Source organism: Cryptomeria japonica, chromosome 3 (genome assembly GCF_030272615.1).
Source record: "Cryptomeria japonica chromosome 3, Sugi_1.0, whole genome shotgun sequence".
Taxonomy (NCBI): domain Eukaryota; kingdom Viridiplantae; phylum Streptophyta; class Pinopsida; order Cupressales; family Cupressaceae; genus Cryptomeria; species Cryptomeria japonica.
The window spans coordinates 197,416,775-197,432,689 of NC_081407.1; the positions used below are offsets into that span (position 1 = coordinate 197,416,775).

General features: G+C 38.1%; 1 protein-coding gene across 1 annotated transcript in view; it reads right to left on the reverse strand.

Moving 5' to 3' along the window:
- Positions 1 to 15,915, reverse strand: part of LOC131061595 (autophagy-related protein 18b) — an 89,086-nt gene that overhangs the window by 15,848 nt on the left and 57,323 nt on the right. Inside the window, exon 6 of the mRNA XM_057995364.2 lies at positions 587 to 699. Within this exon, the coding sequence (XP_057851347.1) occupies positions 587 to 699 (113 nt within the window). The remainder of the gene's footprint in view (positions 1 to 586; positions 700 to 15,915) is intronic.

A 15,915-nucleotide genomic window follows, 5' to 3' on the forward strand; every position in this document is an offset into this window, starting at 1 on the left:
GTGGCTCTATCTCATCTCACCATAAAAAATCCTTCTCACCTTCCTTACACATTACAGATCTCAGTGGCAGCGTCACATCACAAGCCTTTTACCATTACTAGTAGTTCTAAGTGGCATCGACTACCTCCTAGGATTGTCTAGCCTGCCTCCCTTAGCTTAGACTCTCCTTGACAGGGATTCTAAAACTCTGCATTGGTACTCCCACAATGATTGAAATTTTCATTGGCTCCCCAACAAGTTTCAAGAAATTAACACTTGAGGATTTTGGTTCCTTGTTTAGATGGTCTTCTTTTATTAACTTATGGCATCCTTCTCCTTTTTTTTGAAAATTTTTATTGTACTTGTTTAGGGGCATGCTTTTTTTAGGTTAGCCCCTGTGTGTGCTTTATGTTGAGGGCCTTTTTTTCCCATAGTCCTTTGTTGTTGTCACTGCAGTATGTTCCAATTCTGTTGATCTCTTTTTGGTCATTTATGGACACAACATGTTTTCTCTTTTTTCTTTCTTCTCAGCATTATCTTTTCAATATCCTAGGAAAATTTTCTAATTACCTTATGTTAGAAGTGAAAGCTCAAATCTGACACCAACCTGACAATGAGAATGAAGTTCATTGACATTGTAAATCAACACTACTCCTTTGTCTGTACTCGCTGGTAAAGCAAGATAACAGTTATCCTCCTTGGGGGAAAAAGCACAAAGACCTGCATCCCACATGATTACATTAGAACTTCATATCACTAAAAATTAGGAATTAGATAACTAGAATAGCCACAAATAGCATTAAGATAAAAACTGCTGAACATGCATACAGTTACAATAAAGTTTGTAACTTAAAAGCACCATACTTTCATTTGAACATTGCTTGATAAGCCAAAAGGAAAATGACTACTGGCCATGAGAAAACACAAATCAATTTACAAAACCTAATGAAACATGAATTTATTGGCTTTAATGAATCAAACACTGCCATGATTGAGTGTCCAGATTATTCTATGCCACGATATATTAACATTTTACTTAATGTAATCAGCACCATCATTTGATGTAGTCATCCAGATCATAGGTTACTAGCTTGTATCTGTTCATGACAGGTCCAATATTATATATAGGCTTACGTTTAAGTTGCCAATCCAGGTTCAGGTTCAGTTGTGAGTACACAATATGGCACATTTGTTTTTCCTAGGGTTGGGTTCAAGTATGGTCTTATATATTATAAATCATAGCAGCAAAAATGATTTGGGGAAAAAATCAGCAAACTAAAAGCATGAGATCTTTTTTAAAAATCGGATTTAAAAAATTGTAGAAAAAAAGGCTAATTTTTTTTTTTTGGAAATTTAAGGGCATTTCCATAGCATAGAGATAAAGAAAGCAAATAAAATAGAGTTTAACCCATGAATTGTAGAAAATGGGATTTTGTTGTTTATATTCATATCATTGATCACATTGCATTGCACAAAGCATACTTCATGGTGCACAAATAATAACTACATGGTTACAGCTGATAAAATTTCAATAACAATATAGTTAATACAAAGTCAACTTATAAACTAAGTACAAAGTTCCAAAAAATCAAATGTAGCCAATGACTCTTGCTACTACAAATAGAGCTATGCTAGAGTGCTGCACGTCCTGATGATGAAGCTCCTAGTTTAGAGCCTCTCCCAAGTTGTCCAACATCATTACTATCCAAGTTGGCCTCCAAGATCTCAAAATCCTCAGGTTCAAGAAAGTCATTAAAAGACAGTTTTTCTTTTCTGAGAAGACATCATAAATTATAAAACAGGAATCAACTGGTTCATATTTCTGATCTAACAGTAATTGCAATTTCTAGAACAATGTGAAAGAGAACTATATTAAGAGTGTGAAAGGGAAATTATATGACGAAGGAAGCAACTACAATTTTCACCTTACTAGGTTTTGAATTAAATAGCTCAAGATAGAGTAATAGAAAATGCTTTTGAAACAAAATCTTCCATCTAAAAGACCATAAATGATATTGAAATGTTCTCATTGATAACTGTTTTTTAGGATTTGTAAAACAGTAAAGTGTTAAGTAGACCTGCTAATGAAAAAGAAGAGATCAAATCTTTGAGTCACAATTTTAGCTATTATTATTCATGTAAATTTCCCTCGATTTTGTGTATGATTGGATGATAGAGTTAAAAACATTGATGAACTTTAAGTTGAGAATTTGAGAGATTATAGACGTAAGTTTCAATGAAAAATCAAAGCACAATGAACATTCCCTTTCAATGGGGCAGTTACTGCTGAAATCTATCTAGATCATTAAAGAGAAAATATATGAGGTCTACTTCAAGATGGTAAGAGATAAACCCACAAGACTAGGGCATGACTTCTCTCAGGGCATGTATTAATTTGTCTGATACCTATTTAACATGCATGGAATCCTACACTACGTGTCTAAAGAATTCATGTACTACTATTGTACTCCTTGTAGCCCTTTTGAACCTCCATGTTTATGACGAGCCTAAATGGAATTTAGTTCCCTAGCAATTATAGGGCATGCATTTAAGAAATGAATTTCAACGATTAACAAAGCATTAAGCTTGTAGAATATATAGGAAATTTAAATATAACCAAAAAAAACCTTCATTTTGATATAAAATATTGCTACAGTTCTTTTTTTCCAGCACTACAAGCTGATTTTTATCTTTCTGATAGGAACCATTCTGCTTCCAGTTCTAAAATGTCTATATACTATTATGTATACACTTTTGCTTCCCACTTTATCATAAAATTGGCACTAACCCACCTGCTTGTCATTAAAACTCGATGGCTAATGTCAAATCAGAACTCCAAATTATTACACTTTGTTAGCATCTAAAAAAAAAAATTTCCCAACCAAACCTTGATAATCTAAACAACCACCTTGATATTATTGTTGACAATAATATGTTCAAAAAAATTTGAATAGTCAGAATCACAAGAATTCCAAGAAAACAAACCTCTTTGAGTTGATATCAAGCCAATAGAGTTTCTTTTCAGTTTAGTTTGGCTTTCTATATTTGCTTTTGGCAAGTGATCTTATATGGTTTAGATATGTTAAAAAAATCGGATAGAAGCCTTACTTGGTATGTCTACAATTTCCCACTAAACTGTGTCTTTGGATTTATATATATGGAAAGCATTACTATAAGCCTAAGGCAAACGATAGAAGTGTGGAATATTGAGAAAAAAAGAGCACATCTCTTAACCATTCCATATTAATGTCCTTAAAATCAAACATAGAAGCATACCAAAGAACATGTCTCTATTTTAATGTCCTTAACATCTATTAGAAATATACGTCCATTTAAGTCACCTGCCTGTGATTTGCCTCAACAACCCGATGAGATCTAGAGAATCTTTGATGGTGAACCATGTTCTAGTGGCTAGCGCTCAGTTTTGTGCTAAAAATCAACAAAAGAACTGATTAAATAGTTATTTTGTGTGCTTAGGCTATCATGACAAGTTGGTTGATAGTTAATGTGTTTCCCGAGTGATTGTTTTGCAATTAAAAACTTTAAAAATAGTTGAAAATTGCAGCTGATTAAATCAAGATAATTTGGGTTAAAAATCCTTTTGGCTGAAGATTTTTAAAAAATTGTGAAAATCAGGATTTTTTGAGGATTTATCAAAGTCATAAACTTGTATTCATTGGAGAAAGAAATTGTTGAAGTATTGTAGCTGCGAGAAAGATTTTCTGAGTTCTCTGAAATCCTTCGGAAGCCTTGCTAGCTGTTCTTATCCGATTTGGAGTGATTCTGTGCTGGCTGCCATTTCTATTCCCGTATGGAGTTCGTCGGTTGCCTTTCCTCCTTGCGTCGGTGGAGTAACCGACCTCTTTCTTTATGCATGACTCTTGTCATTCCCGCGTGGAAGAGTAATGGCTAGTTCAGGAGAGTATGTTAAGAGACTGGTCATTTTCGTGCTTTCTTCTTCTCTGTGTGTGTATCATTTTTAATGATCGCAGGTTGGAATTTGTTATCGAAGGAAGATAATATAGTGTCATTTTTGCTTCCAGCAGCTAAACGTATGAAATTTATATCAGAGACTCTTGTGAAAATCTTCAGCAACTCTTCTTGAGTTTTTATATTTCATATATTGATCTGAGATTGGTATCATTATTTTCTTGTTCAAGTCCTGTGAGTTTTGAAAGGCTGACACTTCTGTTTCTACAGTCTAGAAGTTGCATTTGTAAAGAATGCATCTCAAGCTTATTGAGTGTTGATTGAAGTCTTCAATAATTCTTGTAATTGTTTTAGAGAACTCAATAAAGGCATTATTTTGTGGGCTGGGTTTTTAACCCTCAAGTGGAGGGTTTTCCCAGGATAAAGGCTTGTGTATTTGTGTTTCATTTTTAGTTTCAGTTCTCAGTTTATTTTTTATATTCTGGTTCAAATTTTAACAGAAATAAGTATTACCACAGACTTATAAATTATAATATTTTGGGTATTCATTGAGGAAAGAAAGACCATACCTCTGCAATTCCACTTCCACCTCCAATTGCATCAATATTCGTACAAATATGAACAAGCTGTTCACGCTTAAAATTTGTTGATTCACCTACAGATTTACCCCACCCCCTGGAATCACTTGGCCTCCAAGAAGATTTGGATTTTCACCACCAAGACTGCCACTGAACATGCCAAATTTTTGTGATCATTCCCTATCTTGGGTATATCAAAAGCCCAGCATTTAAGGACAAAATTAGAATTGTCAAGTGTGATTTTGTTTATATTTATTTTTCTAAATGTAGATTTTCGCTATTTTAGCATTGGCAACCTGGGGATCCAGCCTAGGTTCACCCAGGGCTCAGCCAGGGCAGCCAAGCTCTAGGCAAACCTAGGTCATCCCAGGCCAGAACCAAAAGTCAAACCAAACTTGATCAATACAATGACCTTTTCAGCAAAAGGTGGTAAAGTAGGCTCACGTGTGTGTCTGAGAGAGAATACAAATATATACATACACATGTGCACATGTGAAGACCTTTTAGGAAATAAACTGAGCATCTTCTTGGAGGGTAGTCCCCTATTTCTACTCATGTTTTTGTGTCATTTCACCACTTTCATTTGGTCCTCTTCTTGTGATCTTGTAGGTAAAGCAGAAAGCCAACCCTTATCTCTGTCATTTCACCACTGATTTGGGGTTAGAGACTCCTATTGAGATCTTGTGGGTAAAGCCAACACTTACCTCTGTAATTAAAATATTTTAATGCATTTTCCCTTACTCATTACTGCACAGTTATTTTATTTGTGTAGCTGTAGCACATAGACTGTAGCCATAGGATTTAGTTTCTGCTTAACATCTGAAAGTGACATTTTATTTATGACTTTGCAGAAACTCACGATGTCAAGGTCATGAAAGATGGCTCATCTAGGGATTGACTACTCATCAAAGACACATCATCTAAGTAATGACTCAAGTATTAATACTCCATTAGGTCAATCCCAAAAAATGATATTTGGTAATGTTACACTAGAGAAACTCCAAATATCTAGACAAGGAACAAATATTTGTTTAAACGCAAACACCATAGTACGGCTAAGTGGACTTGACTGTAAACAGAACTTAATAGTTAAGTGCACTTGAGCCAGATTAGTACTGAGATGCGTTTAAGTCCTGTTGATGCTATGTGATGTTTCATTTCTTGATAGTTTTGATCCCCCTCCACTTCACCCCTGTAAGCATCAACTGAGAAATGCAACCAGAGCCAGCTGGACTAGTTAAGCTCATGTCAGATGTGTCTTTGAAGGAATGACACAAGTTTTAAATTATCCACACAATTAATCCTAGAAATGGACTTGATAATGTTGCAATCTGGAAACTTCAAATACTTATTTAATAACACCATTTTTTCAGAAAACTCACAAGGTACACTATCTGCAATAATTGTCAATCTCCTCTGAATTGCATCCTTTTATTAATGTTCCCATTCTTCCTAAAAGCTTCCTTGTTTCCATTCTGTTATCTTCGAAAAAACTTGAGTGAATTTGGCATTTTTTCCACCAGCATTTTCTTTTGAACAACAGCACTTCAAGAAGTCCTCCATCCTTCTCAAAACCCTCTTATCTCTGGAAATATGTTTTATCCTCAAATATATCACTACTGCAGAATGGAAATGGAATTTCTTGCAACAGTAAAACAGCAACACATTTTTGAGAGAGACACTCTGCAAACAGCAGAAGTTGTCATGTCCCCTTAATTTCTGTTGTAGCAAAAATAAAGTGTTTTTTCTAAAAACACTATTTCTTAATTAGTAATATTGTTAGATAATATTAAATAAAGTAAGAAAACTATCAAGCAATTTAATATTAATAATGAAAAAAGTTTGAGGCTTATGGTGAGACACTGAGACTGACTTGCAAGGCCATTTTGATTTTCTTCGGTCCGACCTGAATTTTCTTTTGGAGCAGATTGGTATTAATATTAAGGACCTGTGCTTGAAAGATTATGCTTGATTTTGGAATGATTTTCTTATGCAATGCTGGGAAACTTCTTATGCAGGTAGGATGATTCCCCCTACCACATCTAAACTCCTTTGCTGTGTGTCTAGCAACACCAACAAATCAGGGCCGATCAAAAGAAAGGCACGAAGGGCAAGCACAATCTTTACACATCACCTAGAGGGATTGATTCATCTGAGTCAAAGGTCTGTTCATGCATATAAGTGTCTGGAACGAAGATCTGAGCTGTTTCCTGAGTATCACTGACATTCCTCTGAGTACTATTCCTGCATATCAGTGTTCCTGTGTATCTATGCACATGAATTCTGCAAACTGTTAAAAACATTATTTTGTGGAGTGACCTGAGATTACTGTATCTTAAGTGTGACCAACAAGAAGAACTGCTGTAACTTATTTGGATCGAAATGGAACAAATATCGTGCTGTTATTAACTTTCCTTGCAATCTGAATATTAAATTCTGGCACATTTTTATTGTGTGATATTTTGGAAGATTTTCTTGTGTGGGATATTTCAGAAGTACTTCAATAATTATGTGCCACATCTCTTGACTGCTTCTTGTGAACATCAAGTTGCTTTCCTCCCATGTCAGCATGCAGTAATTGCATAAATGATTATCAGATATTCAAATAATAGAATTTTCTGAAAAGTGTTTCTAATAATTTTGGGCAAATAATAATCAATAACTATTGTAAGGCAATAACTTGTGTTAATTACCATCAAATAGAATTATCTTTGTCCTCGCCTCTGCCTGATTTTTTTATATAAAAGAACAACATTTAATCTTTCTGGCAGTCCCATCCGTGGAGGTTCTAGTTATCCTCTCCCCTCAATCGATCATTCAAATATTAAATGGAATAATCCTCTGATAAGTTCATGGAAATTGGATATTGTTGGTGCCTCCCATGGTAATCCAGGTCCATCCAGTGCAAGGAGTGTTATTCATGCTTCCTCAGGCAGCTTGATCAAAACTGCATCCAAGAAACTCAAACCAAGCACAATCAACAAAGCTGAAGCAGAAGCTTTGCTCCTCAGGCTATAGTTGGCAGAAACTTGTTGCCTAGATAATATAATTATCGAGGGGTACTCTAAGGTTATCATCCTATGCCTTATAAATAGACATTCATTGAATTGGGGGATCAATAATATGCTTCAAGACGCTTGGTCTATTTTGGACAATCGCCCTTCATTCTCCATCAATCATTGCTATATAGGGGTGGATATAAAATGGAAAGCTAAAATACTGTTAGCCCAGTAACGAACTAGCTCACACCATCTTAGGTGTGAAACAAGAAGGTGGAAGACACCCAAAGAGGAGCAGCTGACGAGGTTTGTCATCTCTGCATAGCAGAATCAGTGGAAACAGAATGGCATTACATCATGGAGTATATGGCATACAAAGATATAGAAACCAATTATGCTAATACTCTAAAAGTAGAGTCTTTAACAGCTTTGCTTGAGGAGAAATGGGTAGCAAAAACAGCAGATTATTTAATCAAAATCCATAGATGCAGAACCACAATCAGCAAAATGAGAGGTGATGGTCTGAAATAGAGGTTGTGGTTTGTTGGTTGAAACTTTTGTTCGTTTCAGCACAGTTCAACTCTCAGCTCCCATAGAGTGCCTGATCTCATGGACGTCATTAGAAACATGCATTTCATTTCATATAGAGAAGTGTTGTCGGCATAAATTGCTTGTTGTTATGTTTGATAATATTTGTTATCCAACAATGTATTAATTAATTGTATTAAGTGGGTTGTCAGTCTCGGGTAGTTATGTGTTGGTTGGTTGACAGTTGTGTACCTCTCGACAACCGTCAGGTCCTTTAAATATGTGGTGTACCGCCAAGGAAGTAGTACAGTATTGTCAGATCTATTCTAATCCTTGGCCGACCATCTCTAGTCTCTTCTTTGTAATAATTGCATGTGTAAATAAAGATATATTTTACTGCCGTATCTAGTATGCATTGTCATGTACATTATTATTTCCTGTTTTAATTTACTAGTTGTAGCGGTAAACATTTCGGTGTCGTTGCCTTAAAAGAAATCAGGTCAGCCTTGAGTGATTCATGTTCGTAGACCCCATTAAAGGTGAGAAGAGGTCACAGGGTGGTCAAGACCAAGCGATTAGGTGATCCGCCAACTCTCAACCAAAGGGAGCATAGAGACGAGTCGGAGCCTAGAAGAACTCAGAGTGTTGGGACGCTGGAGGTGGATGTGCAGAGGACGCGCGCGTGTCTGAGAGTGCAAGGAAAGCATTGGAACGTAGCGGTCGGAATAGTCCACTGGAGTGTTGGGGACACTGAAGGTGGACGTGTAAAGGACGCCTGTGTGGCCGAGAGTGCAGGGAAAGCACCGCAACGTAGCAGTCGAAACAGTCCACCCAAGTCAAGCACACAAGGCAAATCCACATGGTACCTTTCGAGTGAAAACCCAAAAGAAGCGAAAATTGCCGAAGTTCATAGGGGATGGATCAGAGGACCCCGTACGACATTGCAAAACATGTATAACCATTTGGGAGACAAATGGCCAAGACGACCAAGATTACTGGTTGAAAGCGTTTCCGACCACCCTTCGAGGGATGGCAATTGATTGGTATATAGACCTCGATGCCTAGTACAAAACAAGATGGAATAATCTGAAGAAGGCCTTCGAGGAGGAATTCAAACTCCTAAGGGATGATAATGAGATTGTGGCTGAAATCTATAATACCAAGCAAGGGAAAAATGAGAGTGTACACACTTACAACCATAGGCTCAAAGCACTGTTGAACAAGATGGAGAACCAGCCAGTCAACGGGTTGAAGAAGAGGTGGTTTACGGAGGGATTGATACCCTCACTACACAAGAAGATGAAAGTAGTGCCTCCATCCTTGTACGTCGATGCTTACAATCAGGCGATAGACATTGAGAGTGAAAACAAAACTCCTCTCGAGAGAAGAGGAAGACCGACGATGATGAGAGCCCCGAAGGTAGCAGTGATGAAGAATCCAAAACCGTACGAGACCTTCGACGGGATATGTTGAGAATGATGAAAGAATTGAAGGCTGAGAAAGTAACCAACAGAGAAGGTAATGAACTATGGTGTACTGAGTGCAAAAGGGGCACCCAAAAGGTAATTGTCCTATAAATATGTTTTGTGAAATTTGCCAAGTGTTGGGGCATTCAATCAAGGAGTGCCCATACAATTTGAAGACGAGAAGTACACAAGTACTCTTCACACAAGGAGAGTAGCCCATCAAAACCTCAAAATGTATCACCTAGTGGCAATGGAAATCAATGAGGGCGAAACCAAATACAGTATGACTCCAGAGGACGTCCTATCATGCAGTGCCGACAATGTAGCGAATGGGGGCACTTTGTGAGAGACTGCGATAACAAGAAAGACAACATACAATTATTGTGCAAATGGTGTGGACCAGGTGACCATGAAGACACCAACTGCCCGAAGCAGAAGGGTATTAATATGCAAGACGTGGAGGAACAAGAGGATGCAGTTTTGGCAATCACAAGAGCACAGACAAAGAAGGCAATGTATTCAAACTTTGGTACGGAAAAGGAACGGGCCGAAGTAGAACAAGTGTTAGCGAAGGAACGAGTAACTTCCAATGGAATTGCAAGTACGTCACTTGCAGGAGTTAGAGAAGTAGATAGTCCGGCAGGTGCTACAGACAACCGTACCCATTAAGGTGGCAGACCATCAAACTATGCCGCAACTAAGAATGGCAATCGCCAACATAGTCATTGACGACAGTCATCCAAAAACAATGTAAGCCACACGAGGAATTGACAAGAAAACCACCACCTGAAGGGAATGAGTCCAATGATCCAATGTTGCTGAAGGTGAGCATCAGGAGGAAGCCGGTGGTCGTCGAGATGGAAATAATGGGGAAGAAGTTGACAAACACCATTGTTGATGGAGACTCAGGAGTAATCGTATTGCCAGAAGACATGTGGAAATGTCTGGGGAAGCCGACGCTTTGGCCACCAACCTTCCACTTGGTAGGTGTCGACCAACACGACTTCTAGCCATTGGGAACATTGATGGCACAAAAAGTAATAACTGGGGAACAATTTTTCTTGGACTTTGTAGTCATCCGGTTACAAAAAAAGGTGTATGATGCACTCCTCGAGAGGGGATGGTTGATTACTCCCAAAGCAAATCATAATTGGAAGCAGAGCACACTCTCGATCGAGAATGACAGGAGGAAGTATGTCATCGACTTGAGGAATCAAGCTAGAGTAAAGAACTAGCATCCTCCGTCTTGGAGTCCAAGGGTGGGTAGTTAGGTATGGATGAAGGGAGGAAAGACATGGAACCCAATGATGAAGGGATGCTCGAACTGGAAGATTATTCTAAAGATGAGACGAGTTCCCTGAGTGGACTCTTCCACTAGCAAATGGAGGACTATGAAGTATTTTCTCTCGCATGCAATTTTCTTGAAGCTACAACTCTCTATGAAAAGCAACCAAGGAAAGTATGTAAAATTGTGAATGATACATCCTAGAGTAAGAAGAGAAAAATATCTAATGTGAAGCATATGAATAAGTGTCAAGGGAAATTAACTTCACTAGAAATTCATAGGAAAAGGAAAAAGGAATTAGGGGGGATGGGAAATGGAATGCAAAAAAAAATGGAGCCAAAGAAAATTATCAAATTGAAAGGGGAGCTGGAGAGTGAGAAAAATAATACACATTGTGTACAGCAGGTTCTTCCCCATACGGTAGTGTCATTGTCAAGGGAGCCTCTCGTTCTGTCTATACAACCTCCAATTTCTACAGTAAAACTTGGGATATATTATCTAGTACGGACTCCACAGTTGTTTTCACTTCATATGGCATGGAAATGTCAATTCAAATTTTGCACCATACGGCGGCATTGTATTGCTCATGTGCAATCTCCATCTTATACCGTACATGTTAAGTTGGCCACCATACGGCAATCTTCCATTCTTCCCGTTCAGCACCATGTTGCCCCTACCATACGGCCATCTTCTCCTTGCCATGTACGAAATGCAGTCCTTCCCGTACGGCACCTTAGGACCGTACATCAATGCATTACGCTCCCACCCGTACGACGTAATTGTGGAGTAACTGTATGACATATTCCTGGAGTAACCGTACGGGTCCTTTTCAGCACTGAACAACATAATTGTGGAATAACCATACAGACTTCACGACAATCATTGCTTTGTATTGTACGACTTTCAACTCATTTCGTACGGCATGGCAAGTTCATTCATCTCATATGGTATCACAGGTGCATTCATTTTGTACGGTACTTGGTGCATCGTTCCTTACTGCCAATGCACATTTCAAAGTTCCAAGGAGTTATTGTCGTAAGTCAATTCCATTACGTACCGACAGATCATATTGCCCACACCATACGGAGGATACTTCATCTCGTACAAACAAAGCCTATCGTCCACACCATACGGCCAGAGCATTTCTTTCGCATCGTACAACAGTGTCACCAATCAACCATACGTCATCAACCTCAATCTGCATGTGGAGTTCTCATCGTGTCATATGTTGTACGATCCTCTCAATGCCATCGTTTCGTACAGCAAAGTGGTTTCTTCACGACATGTTGCATACGTTGGTTAAAGCTCTTTTTTGGCTTCATCAACATTGTTTTTGGTGCCTTAAAAACTCACAAAAATCATGTGCACCATGGAGTTTCGTGTGGGACCCTGCGAGGGGACGCTGCCCCTTGACCCCACTTGGGGCGCTGCCCCCAAACCCCCATTTGATTTGGCAAGTACACTACAAGTTGGGGTTGTCCAGTCAAAGTCACTGTCTGTCGTTAGTCTTCCCAAATATTACTTGATGTTTGCTTGTCATCTGGAAGATGACTTTTTCTTTTGGGGGGCATGATGTTGTCGGTATAAATTGCCTCTTGTTATGTTTGATAATATTTGTTATTCGACAATGTATTAATTAATTGTATTAAGTGGGTTGTCAGTATTAGGTAGTTATGTGTCGGTTGGTTGACAGTTGTGTACCTCTCGGCAACCGTCGGGTCCTTTAAATATGTGGTATACCGCCAAGTAAGTAGTACAGTATTGTCGGATCTATTGTAATCCTTGGTCGACCATCTTTGGTCTCTTCTCTGTAATAATTGCATGTGTGAATAAAGATATATTTTACTGTCGTGTCTGGTATGCATTGCCATGTACATTATTATTTTTTGTATTTAATTTACTAGTTATAGCGGTAAGAATTGCTGGCTATCTTTCTAATCAAGAGGTTGATCAAACAGAGGAGCTTGTTATCAGGAACATTTAGATGGCAAAGCCATTAAGAATGTGTGCCTATTTCATCTTCGCATTAACTTAAGGTGCTAGCAGTGTTCACTTAAGTTGTTGCCAAGTTGTCTTATGTTTGGTGAAACTTTGGGGCAGCATTGCCAATCCACGAATGCACTTGGCTCTAATGTTTTAAACTTCTTTAAGCTGAGCATGTTTCACTAAGGTCTTTGCCAAATTTTAGGGACTAATTATACTTGGCAAAACATTCACAAATGTGCATCTCCTTTTCCCTTGAGTGCCAAATGCTGATCAGCAATGTAATTGCCAACTTTTCATCTGCTTTTAGGCGCACCTCTGTGAGGGCTTTGCAACCATAAAGGTGTTCCTTACTTTTGCTGATTCCTCTTTTCATATGCTAGGTGCCTTCCACTAAAAAGCTTGCCAAGGGAGATGACATGTGGCAAAGTTTTTAGTCTATCACCCATACAAAAGTGCACTTTTGTTTCTTTCAAAAATCTCTCTTTAAGTGCATTTTCCTTATCATTTTGCCCTCTTTTTGGAGGCAGTTTCCTTGCGGAATTGCCACCTGATTTGTGCACCATGTTTTGCATTGACATCTTTGATGATGCCTTTGGCATAACTTACATACCTATTGAACATTTTTTATTAACCTAACAGGAACATTCCCCAGGAAGAACCATCACCAAATAGAAACAACCTTTACTTGTTCCTCTTTCTTTCCTTTGCTTATCTCATTCCAACTTTCACTTGATGGCTGCCTTTGCTCACATGATGGAAAAGCCACTGAATTTGCCATAAGTTTGTCCTTGTTCTACCCCATTGTTTTTATCATTTGCTGCTCTGATGTGATCATATTATCCCAATGGAATTGTTAATTGAAAAGACCAAAGACAAGATGATCTCTACAAATTGATTGGGAAGACACCATTTAATTGGACACAATGCAAAGTCGATGATTAATTGATAAATGTAATGTCCCAAATTAATTAAAAACCCAAAAAATTGGACTTCAGCTCATTTTTTATATTTCCAGAGAGTTAAGGAGATATTTTCAGGAGATTCTTGATGGTTATGACAAGAATCCATGACAACACATTTTGCTTGCTGAAGAGTGCATAGGGTAGGCTCCATGCGGCAACTAGGTACGATGGAGTTTTTAATGAAAATTTCAAATCTTAATTTCCCACCAAAATTGATGTTAGGTTTCTTGGGTCCAAAGCTGGCACATTTCTCTATAAATTCTTGGCTCGTAACTATGAATGCATCTTTAAACAGTTAAACATCTCATTTCTTGCATTGTATGTACTTGTTCTGTAATCATCTTCAATGGACAAAAAACGTTGAAAACCCACAGGAGATTACGGCTTGTGGACGAAAAGCCATGAGTTGTGAGGGTCAGAGGACGAAACCGCTTTGACTCTGGACAGAATTCTCACTCAAGAAATGCAACGGAGCTTCATTGGATTGTGCAGATTGGCTAGAGTTAATAAAATTTTTGTGTGCTGGTGTAGGCTTTGGAATTTGAATTCCAGATTTGCAGGAGTATTTGCTGTTGTGTGTGAGGGTTTCTGCTGTCTCCAGCACATTTGATCAATTATTTGGCTGTTGGAAGAGACTAACACTTTCTAACTAGAAGTGCAGATGGACCTTAAAAAACCAACCAACATCTACATTTGGAGGATGCAAAAAGCCAATCTCTTCCAAGAAAAAGAGTGCTAAAAAGGGTATCTCCCACAAGACAAACAATCACCCAAGGATCTCAATATGTAAACAAACCAAGTGAGCCTAAAGAGACTGTAGAGATGAGAAGATTGGGTAGGAAATTCGGCCTAGACAATACACTGAGGAACCATCTATTTGCATTGCATCATACACAATTATTATTGTTTGAACCCTCTCAACATGAGCCCAATCACAAGAACCCAAAAAGATGCATTTTCAAGGGATACTTGACTCAAATCTCAAAACTATACCAGGTTGTATGCTTAATCATTGCATCAAAGAGGTGCATATTCAAGGGACATGGAACTATACTCAAAAATATTGGCACTCAAGAATAGAGACTTATGCATATCCCTTTCAAAGTCAAGAGTGAGAAGAAAACTAAAAGGAGAGACAACCTATTAACTGAAATCCTCAATAAGTAGAATTAGTGGTTATCCCCACTCAGCTCCCTTTGTAAAAGATATGATACCTAGGAAGAGTGTGCTTAGTGTTGAAGACCATGACCATAGCTTTAAATTGTTTGGCCACAAGTTGGCGAAGATCAAAAAGTCATAAAGTGCAATAGATTGTCTCTACAAGCTATCAAGAGAATAAGACAGTACAACATCATCAACAAAATGTAAAATAGCAATTGCAATATGGTAAATTAGGTAAGCATCATCCACGTAGATATTTTGACTAAGAAAAGTCTCAACCTCATCAATGTAGCTACCAAAGTTGGTGAGGACAACCATATTTAATTCCAATAGCACTTTGGGAAAAGTCTATGAGCCCATCAAATGTCTGGAAACACTTAACAACTATCTTATAAAGCCACAAAATGGTGGGTAATGAGCCTCCTCGATGATGGTATGGACTGTGAAAGTGTGGTCAATAGTCTAGAAATCCTTCTTGAAGCCAACGAAATACTTGGCCCTCAAATTCTCCTCTAGCATGTTAGAAAGAAACCTACCCACTAATATGGCATAGAGTTTCACCAAATTATGCTTAATCATAGTTGTCCTATAAGCATTTGGATAGAAGCACCCCAAATTTGTAAATGGAATGGTTTAATATGTTGTGACCAAGCAAAAGGGAACCCAAAACGCACAACCTCATTGAATAGTTGTAAAATGAGGTAAGCAAATGAATCCACGCCATGTTTGAGAAACCTATCTTGGAGCCCCTCACAATTAGCTTCTTTTTTAAAGTGAAGCCTCAAAATACCTCTTCAAACATGACCTATAGAAAAAATGTGATAGGAGAAGCAAGAAACAACTATAGTTCTAGGTTGCTCACGGATATCATAAAGAGAATTCACATGAGAGATCCACACAATCAAGATGATATGAACTGTGAGGGATTTCTTCCAAACCAAGGTACACAAGATCTTAGGGAAGAAATAGAGATCAGTAAGGAGCTTTTTTTGTCGTGATGCAAGAAACTCATGTTTCTTATGTTAAAGGAGGTGACAATAG